The sequence below is a fragment of the Populus euphratica genome, unplaced genomic scaffold (genome assembly GCF_000495115.2).
Source record: "Populus euphratica unplaced genomic scaffold, PopEup_1.0 scaffold30.1, whole genome shotgun sequence".
NCBI lineage: Eukaryota > Viridiplantae > Streptophyta > Magnoliopsida > Malpighiales > Salicaceae > Populus > Populus euphratica.
The window spans coordinates 436546-460232 of NW_011499869.1; the positions used below are offsets into that span (position 1 = coordinate 436546).

Here is a 23687-nt window from a genome sequence, read left to right on the forward strand (position 1 = left end):
TAAAATAAACAGAGTAACAGGTAATAGCCAATAATCATAATTATGAAAAATCATGTTTTCTTTTAAGAAAGAGAAATGTTTTATTTTTTCTATTTATTTCATTGTTTAATTTTAGTTTTATTCATTTATAATTAATTATTAAAAAATTTAGAGTTTATTATAATTTATGGGTTTGTTAAATTAATATATGTGTAGATAATATTATATGCATATGAATATAAATTGAAATGATTTTTCATAAATTAATATGTATTTTGTTATGAATTTTATATGAAAAATGATAGCGACAAACTTATTAGTGATTAAAAATGAAGTATTGGATAATTTAAAAAATTAGAGACATAAAAAAAATTAAAAATATATATTAATATTTATATTTAACCCTCTTGTTTAAAACAACAAGTCAAGAATGAATTGTTACCAATAACTTCATTGGTTCTTGAAAAATTTAGAAAATTTAGAAATAGATGAATGAAAGTTTGATTATATATATTAAAAAAAATATCTTTAATGAAATTAAAAATGAAACTATTATAAAGTAGTTTCAAAATATAAAAACTCGAAAATAATAATTATAATGTAAGTTTGTTTATTTTAAAAATATTTTTAAATTAATTTTGTTTCACATGAGTTAATACATATATTTTAAATTGATTTCTTTATATATAACACATATTTATATAATATATAATATCAAGCATTTATTAGTAATCTGCTACTTCATTTAAAAAATATTAACTCCATCATTGATGGGTTATTGAAAAACCTTGCACATGTCTTTCCATAATGAATTCCTAACATAACATTTTTAAGTAGAGCATCTTATTAGGGACCCTACTATCAGGATTTTTAATAACAATTAATATAAATAAAAATAATATATTAGTTTTTGAGTATCTTTTCTTTCAGAGAAAACATTTTTATTCCCTCTTTATATAAGCCCATCTTATTTTGCAGCTTCTTCTAATCATAATTATTTAACAAGGCATAATAATTGTTCAATTATGATATATATCTTTTATGACCTTCAATAAAAACCATCCACTAGGAATGGTTAAATTATGATATCAACCAATGCAAATAAAAATAAAAAAAAATCATGAGATTTATTATAAGTTAAAATTCTTAAAAATTAATAACAATATAATTATAAAAAAAATACTCAAAATATTTAATTTTAATTAATGTTATTCTCACTTGCCAAAAAATACTACCATAACCATTTACACAGAAAAATTATAAAACCCTTATAATATTAAATAGAAAAAACAAAACAGAAAAACTATTTTTTAAAAATAAAAAAATTCTGAAAAATAAAACTATACAGAACAAGAAAAAATAAAATTAATTAAAAAATTATTTATTTATATATAAAAAAAAAAACTCAAGGGACACAAGAAGACTTGTCTGCTGCATCAGTGCGACTTCCCGGACTAGAGCACCACTAACAGATAACAAAGCCCCCCAAAAAAGATCAGGCAGTCCATCTCCAGCCACGTGGCCAGAAGATTCCAAATTCGATTTTAACTGTGATGGAGCAATCATTACTTTGTCCATTAGCGATGATATAAACGAGATTCACTACCTGAAATCAATCACATTTAATTTTTTTTTAAAAGCTTCCACGCCTTAAAACTGGCAAAAGGGCCCAAAGAATCAGATCTGGACCCGAACACAGAAATCAACGACCAATCATCCTAGTCCTCATCATCAGCTTCGTTTACCCCATCTTAGGCTACCATACCCGTCCCTCATCGTCATTTCCGCGTCTCGAAAATTGTCCGAATAATTAAAAAAAAAGAAACAAATAGAACGAACCCACGCCCTCACAGGGAAGCAATCTTGAAACTTCAAGCTCTTTAAAACTCCCTCCCTTCTCCCCCCTCCTCTCTGTCGCCGTGAAAAACACAAAGCACCGTAAAAGGAAAGCCTGAAACCCTAGCTTTTTTTTTCATTGCTTGCTATTGAAGAATCGAATTTGTGCCGATTTGATGAGTCTGTGAAATGTGCTTTTTGGAGAACGATTGATTTCAATTTAATAAAACCTAAAAATAGCGAGGATTTGTTTTTTTTTATTGAATATAAAATGAAAAAATTCCGACGGTGGCACTGGATTTTGACACTCTCTGTGCTCTATTTAACTGTGCTGGCTCCCATCCTTATCGTTTCTCTAGGTAAATTTCTTTTTCAGTTTTCTGTTTCTGTTTGTTAAACATTCAAAACACGTTGATAAGGAAATGGAATTTTACTGAGGATAAAAATTTACTGATCATTGAATCTCTTGTTATTTTCACTGAAGATTTCTACATTAGTAGAATCATGGTTTTGATGTTGCTATAATTGGTGATTTGATTGATTTTTTTTCTTCTTTTTTTGTAGATTTGTTGTGGCAGGGCGGGAAGAATTGATTTCTGATTTGTCAAATTTGGTAAGAAGTCTCGCTTTTAAGTTTGGTTGCTAAGAAAATTCTTTATGCTTGTGATGCAGATTTGTTGTAAAATAAAGCAGGATTTGATATTATAGTACCATTGTTTTTAAAAGGAATTTTCGTTAATATATATATATATATATATGTATATATATATTTTAAAGTCGGCCGCACCGCATAAACAAATGGCTCCTAAGTTAGATACAAGCATGGTCGGCTGTTCTAATTGTCTATCATATGTTCTGGTTTTGACTGCAGGGGTATCCAATTCAGAGATCTACAGATAGGAAGGTAAAGAAGATGAAAGATTATGTGCTTAGAGGGAAGACATACTTAAGCATGTGGCCACCAGGCAGCAACTATCGCTTAGTAAAAGAGTTGAGACACCGAATAAAATAATCAGAAGGAGCTGTTAGTTCATCCAACAAGGACTCAGATTTATCAAGGAGGTATCACATCATCGTTATACTTTGTATTTTGATGCTGATTTTTTCAATATGCAGGGCATTAATTTAAAGTTGACAAGGAATTCTAGAATGTGGTTCAGCAAATAAAATCTGATAATTGCTTGTACATATTGGAGAAGAATTGAATTGTTTTAAAATCCGAACATTAATATATACATTTACAGTGCACATCAGAAAATGAGATCCTTGGAGGTTATGTTGTCAAGAGTCAGTCGTGTTTTCCCAGACTGCTCTGCCATGGCTTCAAAGCTCTGCGCCATGACTTACAATGCTGAAGAAGAGGTTCGAGCTCAGAAGAATCAAGCAACATATCTTGTTCAGCTTGCAGGAAGGACTACACCGAAAGGCCTACACTGCCTTTCTATGCGGTTGACTGCTGAAGATTCTGCCTTGCCAGCTGAGGAAAGACAGATCTCTAACCAACAAAGGGTGCAGGATCCAGATCTTCATCACTGTGCTGTTTTCACTGGTAATGTTCTGTCCTGTGCAGTGGTTGTCAATTCTACCTTGTCCTCTGCCATGGTAAACTGCATCTGTCTTTTTTAATTGTTTTCTAGCTTGTGTATACAGATTTCACTTCAGGCTTCTGATGAGGCTGTTATAACTTGCGTGGTGTGCAACAAACCTTCATTTTGCCGGATGGATATGTTCATCAATTTCTCAGATCCATTTGTGATTAAGAGGTTTAATGTCAAGGCATGCACATGGGCATTTGGAATGAATTTGTTTGATATGCAAGAGTGGAAGAGGCATAATTTAACAGCTCTCTATAATAAATACTTGCAACTGGTACGTGACTATCTCTTGTTACACATTTGCTTATGCTTGCATGCTGACATGCTTTCTGGATTTATGTTATCTCTGCTGTTCTGAAAAACATGCTTGCTGATTTAGCATTGTTCATCTTCAAAAGATGTTTACTCCTCTCTCGATTTTTCCATGTTTTGATCAACGTGCTCTTAATATCACATATATAGATCATTTACGAGCATCAGCATGTATTAATATCTCATGGGTAGCTCAGTTGGTAAGACTGGGAGTTCCCTGGTCTGATGTCAGGGGTTTGACTCCCATCTTGCCATGCTGAGATTATACCGTCAATTCGCCCTGTACACGGGTGAGGTGCAGTTCATGGTCTCAGGGGTTTGCAGCCTGCGTTGGGCCCAAAGCACCTGGTTTTGGTATTTTCATCGTCAAAAAAAAAAAAAAGCATCAGCATGTAATACAACATCTAGCATGGAAATCTAATGTAGGCCGGGCTTTGTGAGACTCTCTTGGGCGATGATTGGTTGAATCTATCTTCAACTTTCATGCATCTTAGAAGGCTTGTTTTGCTACATTATCTGTTGCAGGGCTACAAAAGGCAATTGTCGAAGGCGGGGAGTTTGCCTTAAGGTTGGGCAACTTTCTACAACCGGACAGTTAATCTGGACAGGAGATGGCATAAACTTGGTCTCGGCTATCAGGGGGATGATGGACAGGACGAGATTGAGCAGGCAGCGGTATTACGCTATGATGGAGTCATGAAACCATGGCTGGATACTGGTATTGGGAAGTACAAGACTTACTGGACCAAACGTATCAACCATGTCCATCCTTACTTAAAACAGTGCAATATCCAGGAATAACTGAAAGCAGTTTATGACACTTGACATATAAACTAGTTTTTTTCTACTTCACATCAGAAAATGCCCCCATGTATCTCGAGTTCAATCACCGTGATTGAACCACGTCCCTACCAGCCACGAGTGAGTCCCACAGTGTTTACCTGCAATAACGAATGGAACTTGAAGCCGGTTCGATGATCTCAGCTATGGAAAGATGCGGCTCTATGTCACTGACCCACTGCTTTATAATTACTTGGCCTCTTAACTGGATTATGTCGCACGTTGAAGAAGGTGGTTGGACTCCTACGGATAGCGGATATCAAATGTGGGGCTGCCTACCTATCCATGTTATGTGGTGCGCTGGACACACTTTATTTGGATACATAGCCTCCCTTTGTTTGCTTAAAACATAATTTTTTTAAAAAATAAATTCTGAATAAATGAATTATTTTATAATGTGTAGTGATATAATAAAAAATAAATTGAAAAATAAATTAAAAAATAACTTATTAATATTTTATTTTATTTAAAATAAAATATATATAGTAATTAGAAGTTTGAAAACTAAATTTGATATAATTATCAATTAATATGATATTTTAAATTTTTTATAACTTTTAAAAAATATTTTTTGCTTAAATTTTTCAGAAAAATATTTTTTTGAAAACTAATCCAGATTTTTTTTAACTGAAAAGTATTTTTTATTGATCAATTTTTTTAATATCAAATAAATATAAATAAAATAAAATATAATTTTATAATTTTCAAGAAACAAACGTGTCGATAATATTAATTTGTAAAATCTTGCGGTACCCTTCGCTTCTTCTTCTTCGGTATCCTTTGTAGTTGCACTCAGTCCTGAAGCGAGTTTCTCCCAAATTGAAGAAGTATGGCCACCATTACTGCTAGTACCGCTACATCATCAACCGTTCGTGCAGCCCTTGCACACAGGCCGCCTGTAGGAGTCTCTTCCTCGCATGTTCTTCGTAAGACCATCAGCTTCTTCTCATGAATTTAATCATGGAAAGAAATTATTGTCATTTGTATCTTATTTTCAGTAATTTCTCATTACATTGTCGAGCTCTTCTTATCAAAGTAGATACTGCATCTTTCTCAACGAAAAAACATGGATCTAATGACTGTAATAATTGGATAGGGTGAAGAATATGTTGACTTGATCAGAGTTATCGTCATTTGACTGGGCATTCTATCCTGTTCAATGTCCTGCTTTATTCAACTTCATGAATGGATCCAGGCTTGCCCGCAATAGCAAAGAAGGGAAAAGCGAGCTGCTCCATGGGGGGAAAGCCTACTGTGGAGGAAAAAAGCAAGGGAATTAGTGCATCATTGGTGGCAGCTGTCTGTGCTGCAACCATATCAAGTCCAGCCTTGGCTCTGGTGGATGAGAGATTATCCACCAAAGGAACAGGCCTTCCCTTTGGTTTGAGCAACAAACTTCATGTTTGGATCCTGTTGGGTGTGTTAGCTCTTATCTGGTCTCTCTACTTTGTCTCCACATCCTCCCTCGAGGAGGATGAGGAATCAGGATTCTCCCTCTAAAGCAAAACTCATTTCAGTGCTGACAAGGAATGTAAAAATCTTGCAAAGCATATGGCTTCCCCCCCTAACCTTGTAGCAAAGCTTTCTTAAATTTATCTGTGCAATTTATGTATTGTCTTGCTTCCCAACTCCTCCTCTCTCTTGTTTGACTCTCACAAGTTGCTTTTGTTTGATGGATAGAAAAGCGTAAAAAGTGCAGCTAGGTTTAGAGACGAACAGGGTAGCCATGAAACTGCACATCAAGCTGATAACGGTGAAGAATGTTTCAAGATACAAAAAGGTACTATGGAAGCATCTCCTTTCACATCCAAATAACATGATACCCTAAGAAAATAAACAAATAAATAATCAAATTACCCGTAAGCCACACGTATTCTTCGGCTTTTGTTGTTTGGAAATCTGGACACCAATCTGCCATCGTCTTTTGTTCTTGGAGGAGAAATTAGCCCGACTTCGTGGGAAATGAATGGGCTTTCTAATGCATTCAAGCAACATGTCATGCAGCCTCCAGACCATGTTCCGACTTGTCTCACGCAACATTATGCAGCCCAAGGGTGAGCAATATATTTCACATATGGAATATAGAATAATTCCATTTACCTTTAACAGAGGCTGCGGTTTGTCCCCAGAAATTCAACAGTCAAACCACTTTAGAATTTTAAGAACAAAGAAGAGAGCAGCACATAAAGGTCATAAGCAACTATCTCGAGAAACATTTTGCAACGCATTATCTGTAAAACAATCAAGGCATCTCTTTGTACAGCAATTATTTACTTGGTCAGTGAGAGGCTATTATGCTTAACAAGCAACTAAAGTAGTTTCCAACTATGTGCCACAAATCAATTAATCAGATCACAATTTCCCGTGTTAGGTGCCCAAAGGAATCAGGTTTTACAGTCTATTGACTTCTCTCTGTACAAACTATAAAGGGAACCAGGCATTAACTTGCTTCTATAAAAAACTGCATTTTGAATAACTTGGTTAGTCTGAATCTTGAAGTAACAAATGAACATGTGAATGAAAATGTTAGAAGCAAGGAGAAAAAAGAAGCAGCCATATCCTTCATTTATTTATTCATTTTTTCAGTTTCCATTAAGTTAACGCCTAACAGGAAAATGTGATCTCATTTCTCTTTCTCCATTAATTCATCATATCAATTCTAGAAATTGATAGACCTGATTACTAAATCTGCATTTTTCTTTGACTTGATAATCAGCTCTGCATTACGCTGCTCGTTGTCCTATCTGCAGATGAATTTAATTCCACATTACATTTACAATCAAGAAAGTAAGATTGATGTAGAGAAACCAGCAATCCAAAAAAAAATTTACAATCAAGAAAGTAAGATTGATGTGGAGAAACCAGCAATCCAAAAAAAAAAATACCAAGTTTGAAGATGACAACAAAGTGAGGCTTACCCGCCATTTTGAAACATCTGGAGGCTTTCCTGTTAGACAACATGGAATTAAAATCACAAGACTTTCTTTCCTTTCCCTAGTAGAACTGTAGAAGCAGTAAACAGTAAAAACAGAAAATGAGGCCATGCCTTGTAAAATGTGTCTCTTTAAAACTATATGCCTTTCTGTATCAATGTCCACATCAATAAACCCTAAAAAAAAAAAAAACAGAAGAGATAAAAGTGGCTTGCTGTGAAGATGGGGCACACTTCCAGGATGGTGCAAGCAATCCACCCAACCTCAAAACATTCAAGTTAAAGTTATCATCTGCTCATAACAGTCTATACAATTCTATCCTATAGGAAAATCTTGTGTGTTGAAAGGGGAGTTGAAAGATGTGGTAAAAGGTTAGTCATCGGACGTTTTCATTAAGTGTATGACCTGTAAGAATTAAGTGCCAATTCCTCACGTCTGGTTTCATAAATTAGCAAAGCAAGGGAAACAGCAGTTACTAATCCAAACAGTAGCACGAACCCAAGATGATGTTAACTGAAATGGACTGCAGGTTTGCAACACATTGTGATCTAAAGACCATGTTGCATCCCAACAGTGTGTATCGTTATACATCTAACTTCCAGACTTAATCTTCATTTTTCTTGTGCTTTTGATTCCATATTCTGGCATGGACAGCATCATGAGAGGATAATCCAATGTAAAGATACAAGGTTCAAAGTGACCCTGAAATTCTGTCTCGTGCCAAGGGAGGACATTCATAAAACATATTTTGAAACACTGATTTGAACCACGTGAGAAAAGCTCTCGGAAGCAGAACTTAAGAATGCAAAGTTGCCCTTAAGCATGATACAGCTCTCAACATTATTGCTACATGCCAGCCCTGTCAGACGTATAAAAACTAGGGAAAATAACACTAATGAAAAAAATTTGGCATGAATACTCAGCATATATATCTGCTCCACGACAAAATAGAGAAGGAAAATAACCTAGCAAGAACATAACACTTACCATTTCTCATCAAACATTGAAGACACGTCCTAGCCTAGCAAGAACATAACACTTAATTTCTCATCGAACATTGAAGACACATCCTTCCAAGCCCCATCTTCCAACAATAGATAATTTCCTTCAACTATGGCCACTTTATATGCCTGCAACGGGCATGAAAATAGGATTTATAGGCATGTTTAACCTTCCAAAAAAACAAAAATAGCTTCCACTGGAAAAAAATTGTGCATGTTAATAAAGTAAACGATTACTTACTGCAGGCTCACAAAGATATCCATCTTCTGGATCTCCAACACCATGATCCAAAGATGGTGCATAAACTGATCACTGAAAAGTTTATCATTAATCAGAAACACGTACCATTTCCAGATATGGTATTCTCTACTAACCATTTCCAGATGCGTTAAACCAGGTTCACAACACCAATGGTCATTCACCTCTTTCCTCAACTTCTCCAGGCATCTAGTATGCAATAGGGTTAGGGAAAATGTCCATGAAGCTGATTCACCCACAAAAGAATCAACACTTGAATGCTGGGTTTAGATGTGAAAAAATAAAACCAAGCCCGCCTCCCCTTCTCGCATGGGCTCCCCCCAGTAAAGCTCAAATGCAAGAGTGATAGCTGACACTGCGATACATTTGAAAAAGTTACAAAAACAAAAGCAAACGACCATGAAGCAAGCTTAGCCTCCATTGCATCAAGCTCGGAACGATATCGATGGAATCCACCCATGGAACTACAAATGATAAAGAAGCAAACATAAATATAAATCATTCCCAATAATTTACAAAAAAAAATTACTGTTTGTTCACTTAAAATTCGATCACAACATCAGGAATCTCTCTCTTTTGACTGCCCGAAATCTGATACCACAGATAATAAAAATCCAAATTTACATTATTACATCATGATCTTTAAAAATTTTCAGAAAAAAATGTTAAAAAACACAGAAGAGAAACACACTAAGATATATTACAGAAGTAGAAAGCAGATAGAAATCGAACGCAGGCCATTTATGGATGGAAAAAAAAAACACAGAGAAGAACAATAAAATATAATAAAAAAGTAGAAAACAGATAAAAATCGAACGCATGAAGACCGATTCTGAAAAGAAACAGATCAGCAGCTCCTTTTTCATGATTGCAACAAGGAGGAGACAAAGTGAGAGACCTGTCGACGAACACGGATAGCTGGTCGAGGTTGTCGATAATGAAGAGACTTCAATAACTGCCACATGTCGCCAAACTGAACACGGATGACTGATAATATTGGAGTATGGAGTGAAGAAAACTACTCTGGTTTCTCAATGTTCCTGCTCCTCGGTCCCGCCGATTATAAGTAAGAACACGAGCGGTGAGCGATATAGCCGTACACGTGTCCATTGCTCATTGGTTAAAAAATTGGTCTTTTTCCTTTTATTATATTTACAAAAAAACACGCGCGATCTTTGTTCTTTTTCGTTTTTTTTTGGTACCTAAACCCTATACAAAACGCGATTGAAAAAAAAACCCCCGCCTCCTCCTCCTGCAACGCTTCTTTCTACGGCAAGGCTCTGATTTTAGCTCCTACTGATCGTGTTTCAATTGACAAAGTAAGTACTATCAGTGAATTTAATATGAAGCAGACCATGTAGTATTTGCTGTTCATTTTAATCATCCGCTGCTTTTGGCTTTCTTCTCTGTTTTTCTTTTTCTGGTTTATGAAAATTATTTGGTAGGCCAATTCAGAAAGAAAAGAAAAGAAAAGAAAAGAAAAGAAAAAAGAAAAAAAGATGTTCTATCTGAGCTTGATAGAGCACAAGATGCTATTGCCTCCTCGTCTTCTGAATCTTCCTCTCCAAGATGCTATCAAGGAAGAGCTTCAAAATATCTTCTTGGATAAGGTAGTTACCATTTCCCTTTGTATATTTCTTCCTTTCTGTCCTTGTATTTTCATGTTAAGCACTTTGAAATATTGAGTAAAAATGGAAATTATTGTTTGCAATGAAGGTTATATCAAAGCTGGGACTTTGTATTTCAATCTATGACATCAGAAAAATTGATGGTGGCTTTATATCTCCCGGTGAAGGTGCTTCAACCTATACGGTAAGCCATGGCTTTTCCTTTTTGTGCTTGTGTTTTCCCTTCTTCTTTTTCTGTGCTAGCATTTTGAGTCTAATAGATGTGTTTTATGTGAATATTGTCTTAAGCATATGGACTATTTAACCCCCCTGAATTTCAAATCTTTGTGTAGTTTGTGGAGACTTTTTCCATTTTATTTATTTAACGTTTTGAGTATACTACCTAGGGAAGATGCCAACCCTCATTGATGCTGTGAAACTTATTGTGGATTCATTAGTTCACAGCTCACGATTCACTAGAATTGGGTCCTTCCTTAGCTGCCTCCTAGAAAAGGGTAATACATTTGAAAAAGTTTCAAAAACAAAAGCAAACGACCATGAAGCAAGCTTAGCCTCCATTGCATCAAGCTCGGAACGATATCGATGGAATCCACCCATGGAACTACAAATGATAAAGAAGCAAACATAAATATAAATCATTCCTAATAATTTACAATAAAATTTTACTGTTTGTTTACTTAAAATTCAATCACAACATCAGGAATCTCTCTCTTTTGACTGCCCGAAATCTGATACCACAGATAATAAAAATCCAAATTAACATTATTAAATCATGATCTTTAAAAATTTTCAGAAAAAAATGTTAAAAAACACAGAAGAGAAACACACTAAGATATATTACAGAAGTAGAAAGCAGATAGAAATCGAACGCAGGCCATTTATGGATGGAAAAAAAAAACACAGAGAAGAACAATAAAATATAATAAAAAAGTAGAAAACAGATAAAAATCGAACGCAGGAAGACCGATTCTGAAAAGAAACAGATCAGCAGCTCCTTTTTCATGATTGCAACAAGGAGGAGACAAAGTGAGAGACCTGTCGAGGAACACGGATAGCTGGTCGAGGTTGTCGATAATGAAGAGACTTCAATAACTGCCACATGTCACCAAACTGAACACGGATGACTGATAATATTGGAGTATAGAATGAAGAAAACTACTCTGGTTTCTCAATGTTCCTGCTCCTCTGTCCCGCCGATTATAAGTAAGAACACGAGCGGTGAGCGATAGAGCCGTACACGTGTCCATTGCTCATTGGTTAAAAAATTGGTCTTTTTCCTTTTATTATATTTACAAAAAAACACGCGCGATTTTGTTCTTTTTCGTTTTTTTTTTTTTTGGTACCTAAACCCTATACAAAACGCGATTAAAAAAAAAACCCGTCTCCTCCTCCTCCTCCTCCTGCAGCGCTCCTTTCTACGGCAAGGCTCCGATTTTAGCTCCTACTGATCGTGTTTCAATTGACAAAGTAAGTACTATCAGTGAATTTAATATGAAGCAGACCGTGTAGTATTTGCTGTTCAATTTAATCATCCGCTGCTTTTGGCTTCCTTCTCTGTTTTTCTTTTTCTGGTTTACGAAAGTTATTTGGTAGGCAAATTCAGAAAGAAAAGAAAAGAAAAGAAAAGAAAAAAGAAAAAAAGATGTTCTATCTGAGCTTGATAGAGCACAAGATGCTATTGCCTCCTCGTCTTCTGAATCTTCCTCTCCAAGATGCTATCAAGGAAGAGCTTCAAAATATCTTCTTGGATAAGGTAGTTAGTATTTCCCTTTGTATATTTCTTCCTTTCTGTCCTTGTATTTTCATGTTAAGCACTTTGAAATATTGAGTAAAAATGGAAATTATTGTTTGCAATGAAGGTTATATCAAAGCTGGGACTTTGCATTTCAATCTATGACATCAGAAAAATTGATGGTGGCTTTATATCTCCCGGTGAAGGTGCTTCAACCTATACGGTAAGCCATGGCTTTTCCTTTTTGTGCTTGTGTTTTCCCTTCTTCTTTTTCTGTGCTAGCATTTTGAGTCTAATAGATGTGTTTTATGTGAATATTGTCTTAAGCATATGGACTATTTATCCCCCCTGAATTTCAAATCTTTGTGTAGTTTGTGGAAACTTTTTCCATTTTATTTATTTAACGTTTTGAGTATACTACCTAGGGAAGATGCCAACCCTCATTGATGCTGTGAAACTTATTGTGGATTCATTAGTTCACAGCTCACGATTCACTAGAATTGGGTCCTTCCTTAGCTGCCTCCTAGAAAAGGGTAAATTTAGCTAGTGCCTATGTGCCATCTTTCACATTTCTAGAATTTTAGTTGTGAAGCGTGTTTCTTTTCCTTGACAATGGTTTCAACTTTCAGTTAGACTGTTGAATTATAAAACATGTGAACTTGTTCGGAGGGGCATACGCAGTCACTTTTGTTGAATATCTATGTAAAACACATTCAGTGTACTTTGCAAGAAGTGTCTGCTTTTACTAAAGAACTAATCTGCAGTGAGTAAATGATGGTGTTTAATTATTTTGACAGGTGGAGTTTAGAATGATTGTTTTTCGTCCTTTTGTGGGAGAGATTATATCTGCGAAACTTAAAGAATCCACCGCAGATGGTTTGCGCTGTATGTTCAACAGTTACTTCCGCATATCATTTGTTTCTATCTTCTCCTCCTCTTTTTTTGATAGTACAATCTTTTTTTATATTGCAATTTTTCCATGGCATGATAAATTGACTAGAGGCTATAGTTGGTGCAGGAAGTTGTTGAGGACTGCATCAGTTAACTGGCATGACGCTTTGTTTTTTATATCTGAGGGGACATAATTGTAGAGAATCCATCTGTTGCTTCACGAATTATAATTTAATATAAGCACTTGTTTTCTCAAGTCATATCATTGGTATCCCTTATCTTTGGTTAACTTGCCTCTGCAAGTTTAACTTTTAAAATGGTCCTTTCTCTCAGTTAGCTTGTTTCACAGAAACGCAACTAATTGCAACTGCTGGCTGCAGCTTTTCATGTTTTTTGCATCTTCCACCTCTTTTGGCAACAAGGGGGTGGGGACACTTTGGAAGTTTCCCCGTCATTGCATGATCTGTAGGCTGGGTTGCTCATTTTTTCTGGGCTCAGGAACATGAATAGTCATTCCCAGGGATTATCTAGGTAATATGCTGGTGTATGCTGGGTTTTACAGGTTGCGAGGATGGGAGGCTATTTAATGGATCCATTTTCTTACAACATGATCTTGTTTGTTTTATCGATGTCTTTTTGGTTTTACTTTTTGCAAAAATTAAGCCTTGTTTGTTTTATCGATGTCTTTTTGGTTTTACTTGTTGCAAACATTAAGCCAACATTTTGCATTCTTTAATTTCTGTTTTGTTTCATTGTGTTGAGCTATATCTATATGGTTCCTGCATACTGATGTTGAAACCATATTCGACAGTGTCACTTGGATTTTTTGATGATATTAACATACCAGCTGGTCTTATACAAAAACCATCCCATCGTGTTCCAGACCCAGAGAATAGGTAAGGTTCCCCATCTAGTTTCCTGTATTGGGCTAATAATTGGAAATGGAATCTCCTCTACTTGGCATTTTTCTTCTTTTTTTCTTGCCTCGCATTTTACATCTGTGTTGACAAATAATGAATTGTGAATGTCTATAATGAAAATTGCAGGTATAAGGTCCTATGGGTGTGGGAATTTAATGGCGAAGAGTTTTTTGTAGATGGCATTGATGAGGTTGGTGGTGTCTCTTCTTTTATAGGAAAAGGCTCTAAACTTCAACTTGTTTCTTACTTTTTTCTTTCCAAATGCTAGATAAGGTTTAAAGTTATCAGTGTAACATATCCCCCAACTCCTATTGAGCAACAAGGGGAGCCATTTGCACCGATGGTGATTACAGTAAGTTTTTCCTCCTAACTTCAATGTAGAAATGTTGTAGCATTGCATGTAAAACTATGTTTCTTTAAAGACTGCTTTTATGCTGAACCAAAGAGCAGGAGAATTTGTTTCTTGTTTTTCTTTGCCACCTACTCTTCCTCCCGACACTCTTACCATGAAAGAAGCAGGTCACCTTTTGTAGGTTTCTATATTTGAGTGTTTTGCAATCAATACAGTCCATTCATCTGTTTCCTTGATTTATATTTACTCTTCCTCGTAATTTAATTTACAGTATGGTATCTATCAAATTATTTCAAAAGTCCATTCAAGTACTGAATACAAAGCATGTCTATCCGATTAGTACTCGTGTGGATGTATTGCTGTATGAGTGCTCATGTGAGAGGTTTTCTGAATTGATTTTTATTTGATTTCGTTGGGCATTGTTTAATGAATAAATCAATAAGGCAGTATTTCAGTTTGATTCTTGAGCGAGGCAGATGGAGAATTTAGACAACCTAAACTTTCTATCCTTGTTTTCTGTTTTCTTTTTTCCAGTCTGCTATTAAATATTCTTTATTGTGCTCTTACACTTGCAAACAAGTCGAACAGGAGTCTGTAATGATAATGAAACTGCAAGTTCATAAAAGGTCGCATTGAGGCAGAGCTTTGTTAAAAAACAACTCAACAACCTCTCTCCCTCTCTTAAGGAAATATTGATGCTAGTGCAGCTCATCTTTTTTATCAATTTCCTGTTCCTTGGCAAACAACAAAGCTTTTCAGGAACCTTTTCTAATTAGTTATTAGTTTTGCAGGGATCAATTGATGGTGATGGTTTAGGTCCCGTTTCGTGGTGGCAGTGATGCAGGAGATTTTAAGGACTTGTAATCTTGAAGCACCTTTTTCATAGGAAAGTTAGACAGAGCATTTATGCAGTTATTGTATCGCAATTGACAATAACACACCATCTTTGAAACTTCTAGATTTTTTTTTCTTCATCTTAGAAGTTCAGCATATTAGATCAGATAGCATTCAGTGTTTAACTTGACATAAAGAACCTGGGTGTTCTTTACACTGATTGTGATACCAGGCTGCAATCGAAAGTTCAATACACAATTATGGTCCTCTGGAAATAGAGTTCTGGCCACATCATCTGTGATCATTGCAGGTGCTTTGTAATTGATCAATCAATCTTCCATTGTCAATTATAAAGGAAATTAGCCACTAAAATCACAAGCTAGAATTTATTTAACAGTTGCAGTGTTTGAGTATGTTTCATTTGTTGCCTGATGATGGTTTCTTTTATCTTCCTTGTGTTTGTATGGGAAAATTTACTTTCTGGTGCCTGTCACCCTTATATTCACCAATCCATGTGATACCTGTAAAATTATGTCGACCATTATCGCTGCGATTTGTGGAGTTACTGCAGAAATAGGGTAGCTGCCAGGTATCGTTGCCTAATTAAATATTAATTTGGATTTCATTCTGTGTTCATGATTTGTTAATTTCATAAAGCAAGCCAAAAGAAAACATGATTGCACGTTGATGTCTGTCTAATCAGGCAAGTCGAGGAGGTCGGTTTTGCCAATACCACCTTGTGCGCTTACCAATTCCATCTGCTTTTTTTTTTTTTCAACAGCAATAATTATTATAATGCATTTCATGGGCCAGTCAAAATCCTTACTCTTCCTTCCAAGCATTTGCAAGATTGTTCTATTTCTGATGGAATGCAGAGGAGTTGGCTCTCGAAAGTCGAAAGATAAAACTGGCCTCGGTGCAGCCCATGAACTAGGGGTATTCATCCGTTAATGTTATGTTTGTCTTGCAAGATGTCCTTCCGTATCTTGGGGATACAAGGTGATTGGATGATTAGTCATATACACCTTAAGAACTCGTTCAACTCCTTTGGAACGGTCGCCGTTCTTCCATCTGGAGATTTTTGTTCCTGTTGCATTTGACATAAAGCGTCTCTGTTTCTCCTGCATAAAAGCATACGTGATTGCCAAAGAAATTTAAAGATGAGTGATCTCAGAGTGCCTGCCAATGCGAAGACTGAGAGAAATTCTACATAAATACCATATTTCTCTACCCATAAAACCGTGGACAAACTCAATTGGCATTTGATGAATGTTCTTTAAATAGTTCTCAAATTTGGAGCAAATTCACAAATCACAGCCCAAATGTTCATTCACAGGAGTACAACCATAAAAACCATTGCATCCAATGCATTTGCAAAAAATCAAGCATGGAGGTTGAGTTGTGTAATCAAATGCTACATGATAAATTTATCCAAAAATTTGAGGTTTCACCATTATAACAGCTTATCATCAAGTAAAAGATCTGCCTTAGGAATTTCAACAACAATTGATGATGAAAAACCTATGACGTAGCAATTATCAAATGATTTCGAAAATTACAATAAGTTGAATGGTACATACCAAAAGAGAAGAACTTTGGATGGTTATCTATTACCATCCAGGCTAACAGATACTGCTCTTTAAAAATTTCAAGGCACTCTCCATCTACAAATTCCCACGGAAGCAATCAAAGAGAATAACTGGAAGCCAACAGTGATATATTGCTGAATGTTCTTGTCATTGAAAGTGAAGCTTCATAAAATGTGGCGAGGAAAATCACATTAGGGGGAATAAGGAATTCCAGTATTTGACATCTCCTCTGCGCACGATCATAGTGGGGCAACTTGAATAGCAGAACTTTTCGGGCAGCATTTCCCATGGCCATGAAACCTCCACCAGGACTGACATCCAAACAGCGGGGATGATGTAGGGTGCTGTTGGCTGGAGGCCAGTTAGAAAACACGGTAAATGATGGGACGTGTATCAACTTTAAACTGTTCTTCATGCGTGAACAAATGGCCAATATTTGAGCCTCGTTATTAAATTTCAAAAAGTCCACCTTGGTGGTCAAATTCTCAATTGTCTTGATTGGTTTTTTCTTCCCACCAAGAAACTCGTCTCCATTGTAAACATTAACTATACCACTGTCTGAACCAGTAGCAAACAAATTTCTTGTTGGTGAAGTGCAACTAGCTGTTCCATTAATGCAACCCTCATCAACAGCCTTGTGGATGCATGCCCTTGTCCTCAAATCCTAGTGGTAGACATGCCCATCACCTCCATGGCTCAATAATTGCTGCCCATCATCAGCAAAAACTAAAGAACGAACAGTTCCATTCATCTTCAGAGTCCCAATTAGTTCCTTTGTTTTGGACTACACAAAAAGGATATAACCCTCATTGCCTACAAAAGCAATTGCACTAGAATTAGGGGAAACCTCAAACACTTCCAAGCTCTTCTCCTCCCTTCCAACAAGTGGGCCTCTTTTATCAAATTGAGCTTTTACTAAATCAAAGCTATAAAAGATTTCTTCTTCCAGCTATAATGACCTCAGAACCATCAGGTAAGAATGATGCCTTTCTAATGGGGCAATCATTGATAAAGACGCTTTGTATTTTGGTATTCCGTTTACCATCAATCAAGAAAAACCTAAGCCTCCGATCCAATCCAGCTACAAGTAACAACTGAGCCTTCTGATGGAACTGAACTGAATTAATTGGACCATTGGAGGGATCCTCAGCATTTGCATCCACGAGTTTTGAGTACTCAAGAAGACCAGGCAGCTATTTTGTTGGGCTCTTCACCACAAGATCTTCATTAGTTCGAAGAATATCATCAAAAGCTTTGTCATTCTTGTAACCACGAGCCAACAATGTGCCATTTTCTTCATCAGAAAAGCCATCATTTCTAGATTGTGAATCGATCTTGGCCCAATCAGTGTCAGGATTCATCTTAGCATGCTGTACCCTTAACCTTGCAACATACCGAGTACCAGAAATCAAACTCTCATCCCCGTCGTTCCTTGTCAAGCCAGGCAGTTTCCGTTGCTTATTTTCCTCTGCTATGTCACTGTCCTCGGTCAATTCCACATCCTCTTGAGAATCAGGCCCTACACCACCCACAGACCGGTCCAAAAAGAATGAAAGAGAATTATTTTCTTCTTCTCCTTCCCAAATTGAACAGGAGAGTATAGAGAACCAAACAAAAAGTTCTCCAACTTCTTCTTTTCCTTTCCTTCTTCAATTTCCAACTGCTTCTCTAACAGCTCATCCCTTTCTTTACGTTTCTTCATTGCCTTCGACATAATCAAATCAGATTCTCTTTCATCCTCGTCATCTTTATTCATCCCCAAAAGAGCAGGTTCGTCAGCATCCACATTTGCACGCTTAACTCTATTTTTTAGCCAACATTTTGAGAAATCAAAATCACCTTTCCGTAAAAGAAACCCTGACTGCTAAATGGGCATACACATAAACCTAATCATAATTTACCTTTCAGACCTGATTCATAATTTATTTTAATGATAAATACCGATATCCTCACTGAAAAATGACAACTGCTGCTTATCTAACAAATCCAAGAAACTTTAGAATACTGATATATATATATATATATAATATGAAGCACCAAGAAATCCCTTATACTTAAAATTCACGGTGGCATCACTATATGCACTACTAAATTTAAAAAAATAAAATCCGAGCATAGCCTGCCATTCAAAAGATAAAGGAGGTAGGACGTGCCACGGAGACTTTGGAATATATATATATATATATATAATGAAGCACCAAGAAATCCCCTATACTTAAAATTCACGGTGGCGTCACTATATGTACTACTAAATTTAATAAAATAAAATCCGAGCATAGTCTGCCATTCAAAAGACAAAGGAGGTAGGAGATGCCACGGAGACTTTGAAACAAATCAAATTTACAAGAAGAGGCGCCTAATCTTGGATTTAAGGGGGGAAATCGTTGCTAATTAACTCAGGAAAACAGAGTGGCTTCGAGAAACATACAAGAAACGGAAGTAAACATTTCGGTTTTACCTTGAATTTCGAAGAAAGTGAATGAACCTGTCAGCTTCCGCGGTAGAGACAACGAGGAGGGGCGGGGGGCGCTTAGGGTTTAAGCTTTTTCAATTTCGAACCAAGGTTTTGGGTCCCTGCAAGGTTCAGCAATTGGTTGTTTGTCCGGGTTGAGTAATACCCGACTTGTATACACGAGGGTGCCCGTTTCTTTTCATTGTGGATCTTAGGCCCAGTTTCAATCTTCTAGTTGAGCCGGATAATCACCCCCCTTTCTTTTTTCTTTCTTTCTTTTTTTAATGGATACTGATAGAGATTTGAGATACCATGCTCACACCAAGAAAATGTTGAAAACAAATCTATTCTTTATATAAAAAGAAAAACTTGATCGAGAACGTAGAGTAGGTATTCCTAGGGAACTGAGTTACTTGAATTTAAGAAGAAAAAAAACTGTTTTAATACCCCCAATTAGTTCCTTACAGCCTCGATCAGCTCAGTTTTAAGCTATTGTATAGATTTTCCAGGAATTTCTCGAGTTACAAATTAAACAAACAATTCACTACTTGATCCCAGCAATATTTCAGCTAGCTGTCCAGAAAATTAATCCTCATTGACATAATTATAAATACAAATAATGAAATAATCAATCAAGTCATTGCCAAGTTGTATTGTGTTCAGGGTGGTGGAAATTCTTAGTGTTCAGATGCCAGGCCCAGTTTTCTGAGATGGTGGTGCGTATCGACAGGGTGATCATCAAGCTTCGGGCGATCAGGTTGCACCCAACGACCATCACCATTCCTCACCATACCTTTGTTCTCATCTTGCCTCCAGTTTGGTGGAACCAAGTAATGATCTTTCAAGAAATCACACGCCGTATTTACCATTGCAGGGTCCCTTCCACTTGCCAGAACAAATCTCTGCCCTTTTCCATGGTACCTGTAAAGCGTAAACCAGACAGAAATCAGTGTTTTATATATAGAAATAAGTAAAATATTTTAACAAGGCAGCAGACTTTGTCTATGATTCCTGGCAAGGGTTAGACCTTCCATTGACCAAGTGTGAATGGAAGTAGATGAACATGATTTCTATAGAGTTAGAATCGAACAACTCTCTAAAATCTACACGTTTCACGCCTCTTCTTCGAAGCTGAATTCCCTCTTGACACTTTCCATTCCAAGTCGATGAATTGTATTGTCTCATGATTTGACTTTCTAGCTTCTCGACATTAATTTTTCGTCAATTGTTTTGGTTTCTCGTAATCAAAGAGAGTCAAGTTGACTATCTTTCCTTCTTAATCTCTCTCCTTTTTTTATGGTTGAACATTTCATAAAAGAAGATAAAACATTAACAAAATCCATGTTGTAACTTTCGGAAGAAACATGGGTGAGATATAAGATCAAAAACAAATTAAAAAATTCAAGAATAATAAGAAGATTGAAATGAATGCATATTTTTATTACTTGTTCGTTTTCAAGCTCTTTTAGATATTATTTTTATTATTGTTGTTGTTTAATAATGTTGAATTACAACTATTTTCATAGGCAAAAAGATCTAAATAATTAAAGAATTCAACTAATATAAAAAACTTATAATCTAAAAAAAATTGTATTGTGTTGATTATACCAGTCGATTATTTTATTTAACCTAACAAATTAATTAACCGGTTCTCAATCAATTAATTAATTTTTTTTAACTAGAAATCAAATTTAATTTTTAACCATAACAACCGAGATCAGGATTCATCATGCTTTCAGAGAAGAAAATGTTGCAGCAGATTGATTAATTATGACTCATTAAAACTGACTTTCTAAATATGATTGTATTATTAATGACTCTCCTGGGTTATATTTAATTTTACATTTTTTTTAATGATTGGATTAACTTTTCCTCATTTTATTTTTATTTTATTTTTGTTTAGAGTTTTAAGCCCAGTATTTCAAAACAAAAAAAAAAACTTCTTAAGACAAAACAATAAAACAGATAAGAGTAAATGCTGCATTTGGGAGAAAAGTTGGGTTAATTTTTAAGAATTTGCTTTGAAATAATGTTTTCCTGCAAGCTTGTAACTACGAATGGTCATCAAGGGTGATAAATTATTTATAAACTCTTCCAATAAAGAAATCAATCCTTGCATCTTAATATTGTTGATTTAATAATAGAGAAGCATAAGAAAAAATTTACTAAGAAAATACAGACAAGCTTTTCAACACTGAATAAGAATAAGAATAACTTACCCATCAAGCAAATGCAAAAGAGCCTCCAAATTGTGTGCACAAACCGGGTCGCCCGTTTGTTTCAAAAATGGCGAATTCTTATGATCCAGAGCCAGCTCCACTCCAACATGCGAGTAACACCATGGCAATCCCTCAGTCAACTTCATCAACATAGGCGGCACTTGTTCATTCAAAAACAATCCAGGTGATTTAGGCACCACGTCCTGCACGTTAACCACCCTCAAAACCTTAACCCCCAATGATTCAATCCTTTCCTTGAACCTAACATTCCCGACCCGAGGACCCGAAAAGGAAAACACAGAAACAGGCAATGCCCGACTGTCTTGCATCACATGTAAACCCGTTTCCACGATATCGTATGCACTTAGCATAGCCAGAGCACCGCCTAAACTGTGACCAGTAATTGTAATGCTCATTTCCTCATCAGCATACATTTCAGTCAACCTTTTACCCTCCGCTAAAATCTGCTCTCTAGCTGAATATTTACAAAACCGACAATTCTCATCTTTGTCCGTATAAAGATCCAAGAATCCGGATTCGACCTTAACAGTGGGATCGGGACACGGGATTTTATTATCATTGACTGGCTTGAGAAAGTCCATTAAATCAGCAATCCACTCTAAACGTGTCACCGTGCCCCTCCACGCAACAGTAATGTCACGGCGGCCTAAACGTTTTGTTGTTTCGTCGTCGGAAACTGCAACGTATCCAATCCAACTGGCTGAGTTGCTCCAAACTTTAGGCCAGCGAGATTTTTTGAAAAAATTCGGAAGTTTGATAGTTGATGTGGCATACAAGTATCTAGTGACCTCGTATCCATGTCGTGTCATTCCTAGAGACTCGAAAAACCTGTGACTCATAAACCTGCAGCTGCCACAATATTTTGAAAACGGATCGAAATCAAAAGCATCATAGCAAGCTTGTGCCATCTCGCCATATCTGATGAGTTCTGATCGTAAGAGTGGATCCATTGGGTCAAGAAGGCCAACCCAGTCATCTTTTCCCTGGATTTCTCTCCACACATCGGCCAGTTTTCGCTCTGGTTCTTTGGTGTTTGTATTGGTATTGTAGTCCTGTTCTTTTTCATGCTTGGTGATCGTGGATGTTAATGACTCGCTTGCTTTGGACAAGACACGAGGTATGGCACTGGTGGATGTTTTTCTTTCGAAATCTATGGATCTTGATACGCCAAGTTGAGAGTTTTGGCGAGGAAGGTGTGCAGGGGAGAACCTTTTGGATTGGAAGATGTCTTGTTTGAAAGGAAGCTGAAGCGTGTTTGGTAGAGAGAGATTGGCCATTATTGCTGAATTGAGGAATGTGTGAAGCAAACACAAGGCGGCCACTGAAATAATACATATTTTCGGAGGGTGTGGTATGGTAGCTAACGATGACGAGTCATTGAACAAGTGATAAAAATAATAGGGCGTGGTCTGGTAGCCAGCTGAGTTGAAGCTATCCGTTTTATAGAACTTCTTTGAATTTTTCATTGCATGTGATTGGTTCGCATGGGTTACTCGGAATCATGGAATTGACTATTTCGGTATTCTATATGACTAATTCAAGAAAGTTCTGGAAGGCGCGGCACTCCCTTTTTGTTGTATGTTGAGTAGTGAGATCTGCAGGCAGTTAGCAGTTGTCGCCTAGCGGAACAGGAAGAGCTAAGTCGTTCATACTTCGGGACTTCTGGACAATTTTACTTAATTAGATTCTAACACAACATACATACCAGGATAAAATTGCTTCTTGTAGTTCAAACCCCTTTAAATACACGTAAAATATATATAAAAAATAATATAAATTATATTTTAAAAACTTATGTATTTAACAATTTAAATTTTTAGATTTTTAGATTAAAATAATTCTTTTAATTATATAATGTTGGAATAATTATTTTTTCTTAAATGATCATAAATCTGAATTTCATTGTTTTGTTTTTTTAATTGAAATTAATTAATAATACAAGTTGGCTTAATTTTTTTATAAAACTGATACAAATAGCTTTTTCTAGTTATAAGAGTACTTTAACATTAAAATAAATGAAAAATCATAAAACATATTGTGCCACATAAAAAGGTTGGATCATAAACTAGCATAATCTGAACATATAATCTATGGAGTGAGTCTCTGGAATGATCTACAATTAGGATCTTGAAGTAGATTATGAAATTAGAAACAGCTCGCCTCAATCAACTTAGGGTTGAGAATGGGGTTGCTTTATTTTTATATATTTTTTAAAAATATATTTTTTTAAAAAAATATTTGTTTTTATGGTTTTAATATGTTTGATATTAAAAATGAAAAAAAGGTATTTTAAT

At 35.8% G+C, this 23687-nt stretch overlaps 4 protein-coding genes and 2 pseudogenes across 10 annotated transcripts; 3 read left to right on the forward strand and 3 right to left on the reverse strand.

Moving 5' to 3' along the window:
• The first annotated feature begins 1481 nt into the window (after nt 1-1481).
• On the forward strand, nt 1482-4885 carry LOC105126967 (probable galacturonosyltransferase 5; annotated as a pseudogene).
• Nucleotides 4886-5289: 404 nt separating this feature from the next.
• On the forward strand, nt 5290-6228 carry LOC105126775 (photosystem II reaction center W protein, chloroplastic-like). The gene is made up of 2 exons (XM_011027744.1): nt 5290-5488; nt 5758-6228. The coding sequence occupies exons 1-2, from the start codon at nt 5392-5394 to the stop codon at nt 6060-6062; spliced, it is 402 nt and encodes a 133-aa protein (XP_011026046.1). The 5' UTR covers nt 5290-5391; the 3' UTR covers nt 6063-6228.
• Nucleotides 6124-9809, reverse strand: LOC105126773 (uncharacterized). 5 transcript variants are annotated; one of them, XM_011027743.1, is made up of 7 exons: nt 9654-9809; nt 8749-9219; nt 8538-8625; nt 7609-7671; nt 7481-7509; nt 7287-7306; nt 6124-7256 (listed from the first exon to the last, which is right to left on the reverse strand). In XM_011027743.1, coding segments are annotated over exons 2-7 (327 nt in total). In that variant the 5' UTR covers nt 8875-9219; nt 9654-9809; the 3' UTR covers nt 6124-7255. The 5 variants fall into 5 exon arrangements, 1 of the variants encoding a protein (XP_011026045.1); XR_842485.1 differs by lacking the exons at nt 7481-7509; nt 7609-7671 and having other exon boundaries at nt 6124-7306; nt 7901-8625; nt 8738-8809; nt 8920-9219; nt 9654-9799; XR_842484.1 differs by lacking the exons at nt 7481-7509; nt 7609-7671 and adding an exon at nt 7901-8354 and having other exon boundaries at nt 6124-7306; nt 8483-8625; nt 8738-9219; nt 9654-9794.
• Nucleotides 9810-9988: 179 nt separating this feature from the next.
• Nucleotides 9989-15381, forward strand: LOC105126772 (DNA-directed RNA polymerase III subunit RPC8-like). Of its 3 annotated transcripts, none has more exons than XM_011027741.1 (8): nt 9989-10074; nt 10201-10365; nt 10472-10567; nt 12913-13000; nt 13818-13902; nt 14053-14116; nt 14195-14278; nt 15070-15379. In XM_011027741.1, the coding sequence occupies exons 2-8, from the start codon at nt 10255-10257 to the stop codon at nt 15115-15117; spliced, it is 576 nt and encodes a 191-aa protein (XP_011026043.1). In that variant the 5' UTR covers nt 9989-10074; nt 10201-10254; the 3' UTR covers nt 15118-15379. The 3 variants fall into 3 exon arrangements, with proteins under 3 accessions (XP_011026043.1, XP_011026044.1, XP_011026042.1); XM_011027742.1 differs by lacking the exons at nt 9989-10074; nt 10201-10365; nt 10472-10567 and adding exons at nt 11719-11850; nt 11977-12136; nt 12243-12338 and having other exon boundaries at nt 15062-15381; XM_011027740.1 differs by lacking the exons at nt 9989-10074; nt 10201-10365; nt 10472-10567 and adding exons at nt 11723-11850; nt 11977-12136; nt 12243-12338.
• A 1354-nt stretch (nt 15382-16735) lies between these two features.
• On the reverse strand, nt 16736-18457 carry LOC105126968 (U3 small nucleolar RNA-associated protein 18 homolog; annotated as a pseudogene).
• A 1148-nt stretch (nt 18458-19605) lies between these two features.
• Nucleotides 19606-22792, reverse strand: LOC105126771 (phospholipase A1-Igamma1, chloroplastic-like). The gene is made up of 2 exons (XM_011027739.1): nt 21373-22792; nt 19606-20074 (listed from the first exon to the last, which is right to left on the reverse strand). Exons 1-2 carry the CDS (start codon nt 22668-22670, stop codon nt 19831-19833), a joined length of 1542 nt encoding a protein of 513 aa, XP_011026041.1. The 5' UTR covers nt 22671-22792; the 3' UTR covers nt 19606-19830.
• Between the last annotated feature and the right edge of the window lie 895 nt (nt 22793-23687).

Bases quoted from the DNA above. Each gene is read 5' to 3' on its own strand.
- LOC105126773 (XM_011027743.1), bottom strand. From the start codon at position 8,874: ATGGTTAGTAGAGAATACCATATCTGGAAATGGTACGTGTTTCTGATT. The intron at 7,672-8,537 runs TAAGTGTTATGT...TTTTTTTTTTAG, and splicing joins TTCAATGTTCGATGAGAAAT to GGTTTATTGATGTGGACATT. The intron at 7,510-7,608 runs GCATGGCCTCAT...GTTGTCTAACAG, and splicing joins AAAGAGACACATTTTACAAG to GAAAGCCTCCAGATGTTTCA.
- LOC105126771 (XM_011027739.1), bottom strand. From the start codon at position 22,670: ATGGCCAATCTCTCTCTACCAAACACGCTTCAGCTTCCTTTCAAACAA. The intron at 20,075-21,372 runs GTAAGTTATTCT...TACGCTTTACAG, and splicing joins CTTTTGCATTTGCTTGATGG to GTACCATGGAAAAGGGCAGA.
- LOC105126775 (XM_011027744.1), top strand. From the start codon at position 5,392: ATGGCCACCATTACTGCTAGTACCGCTACATCATCAACCGTTCGTGCA. The intron at 5,489-5,757 runs GTAAGACCATCA...GAATGGATCCAG, and splicing joins CTCTTCCTCGCATGTTCTTC to GCTTGCCCGCAATAGCAAAG.
- LOC105126772 (XM_011027741.1), top strand. From the start codon at position 10,255: ATGTTCTATCTGAGCTTGATAGAGCACAAGATGCTATTGCCTCCTCGT. The intron at 10,366-10,471 runs GTAGTTACCATT...TTTGCAATGAAG, and splicing joins AAAATATCTTCTTGGATAAG to GTTATATCAAAGCTGGGACT. The intron at 14,117-14,194 runs GTTGGTGGTGTC...TCCAAATGCTAG, and splicing joins TTGTAGATGGCATTGATGAG to ATAAGGTTTAAAGTTATCAG.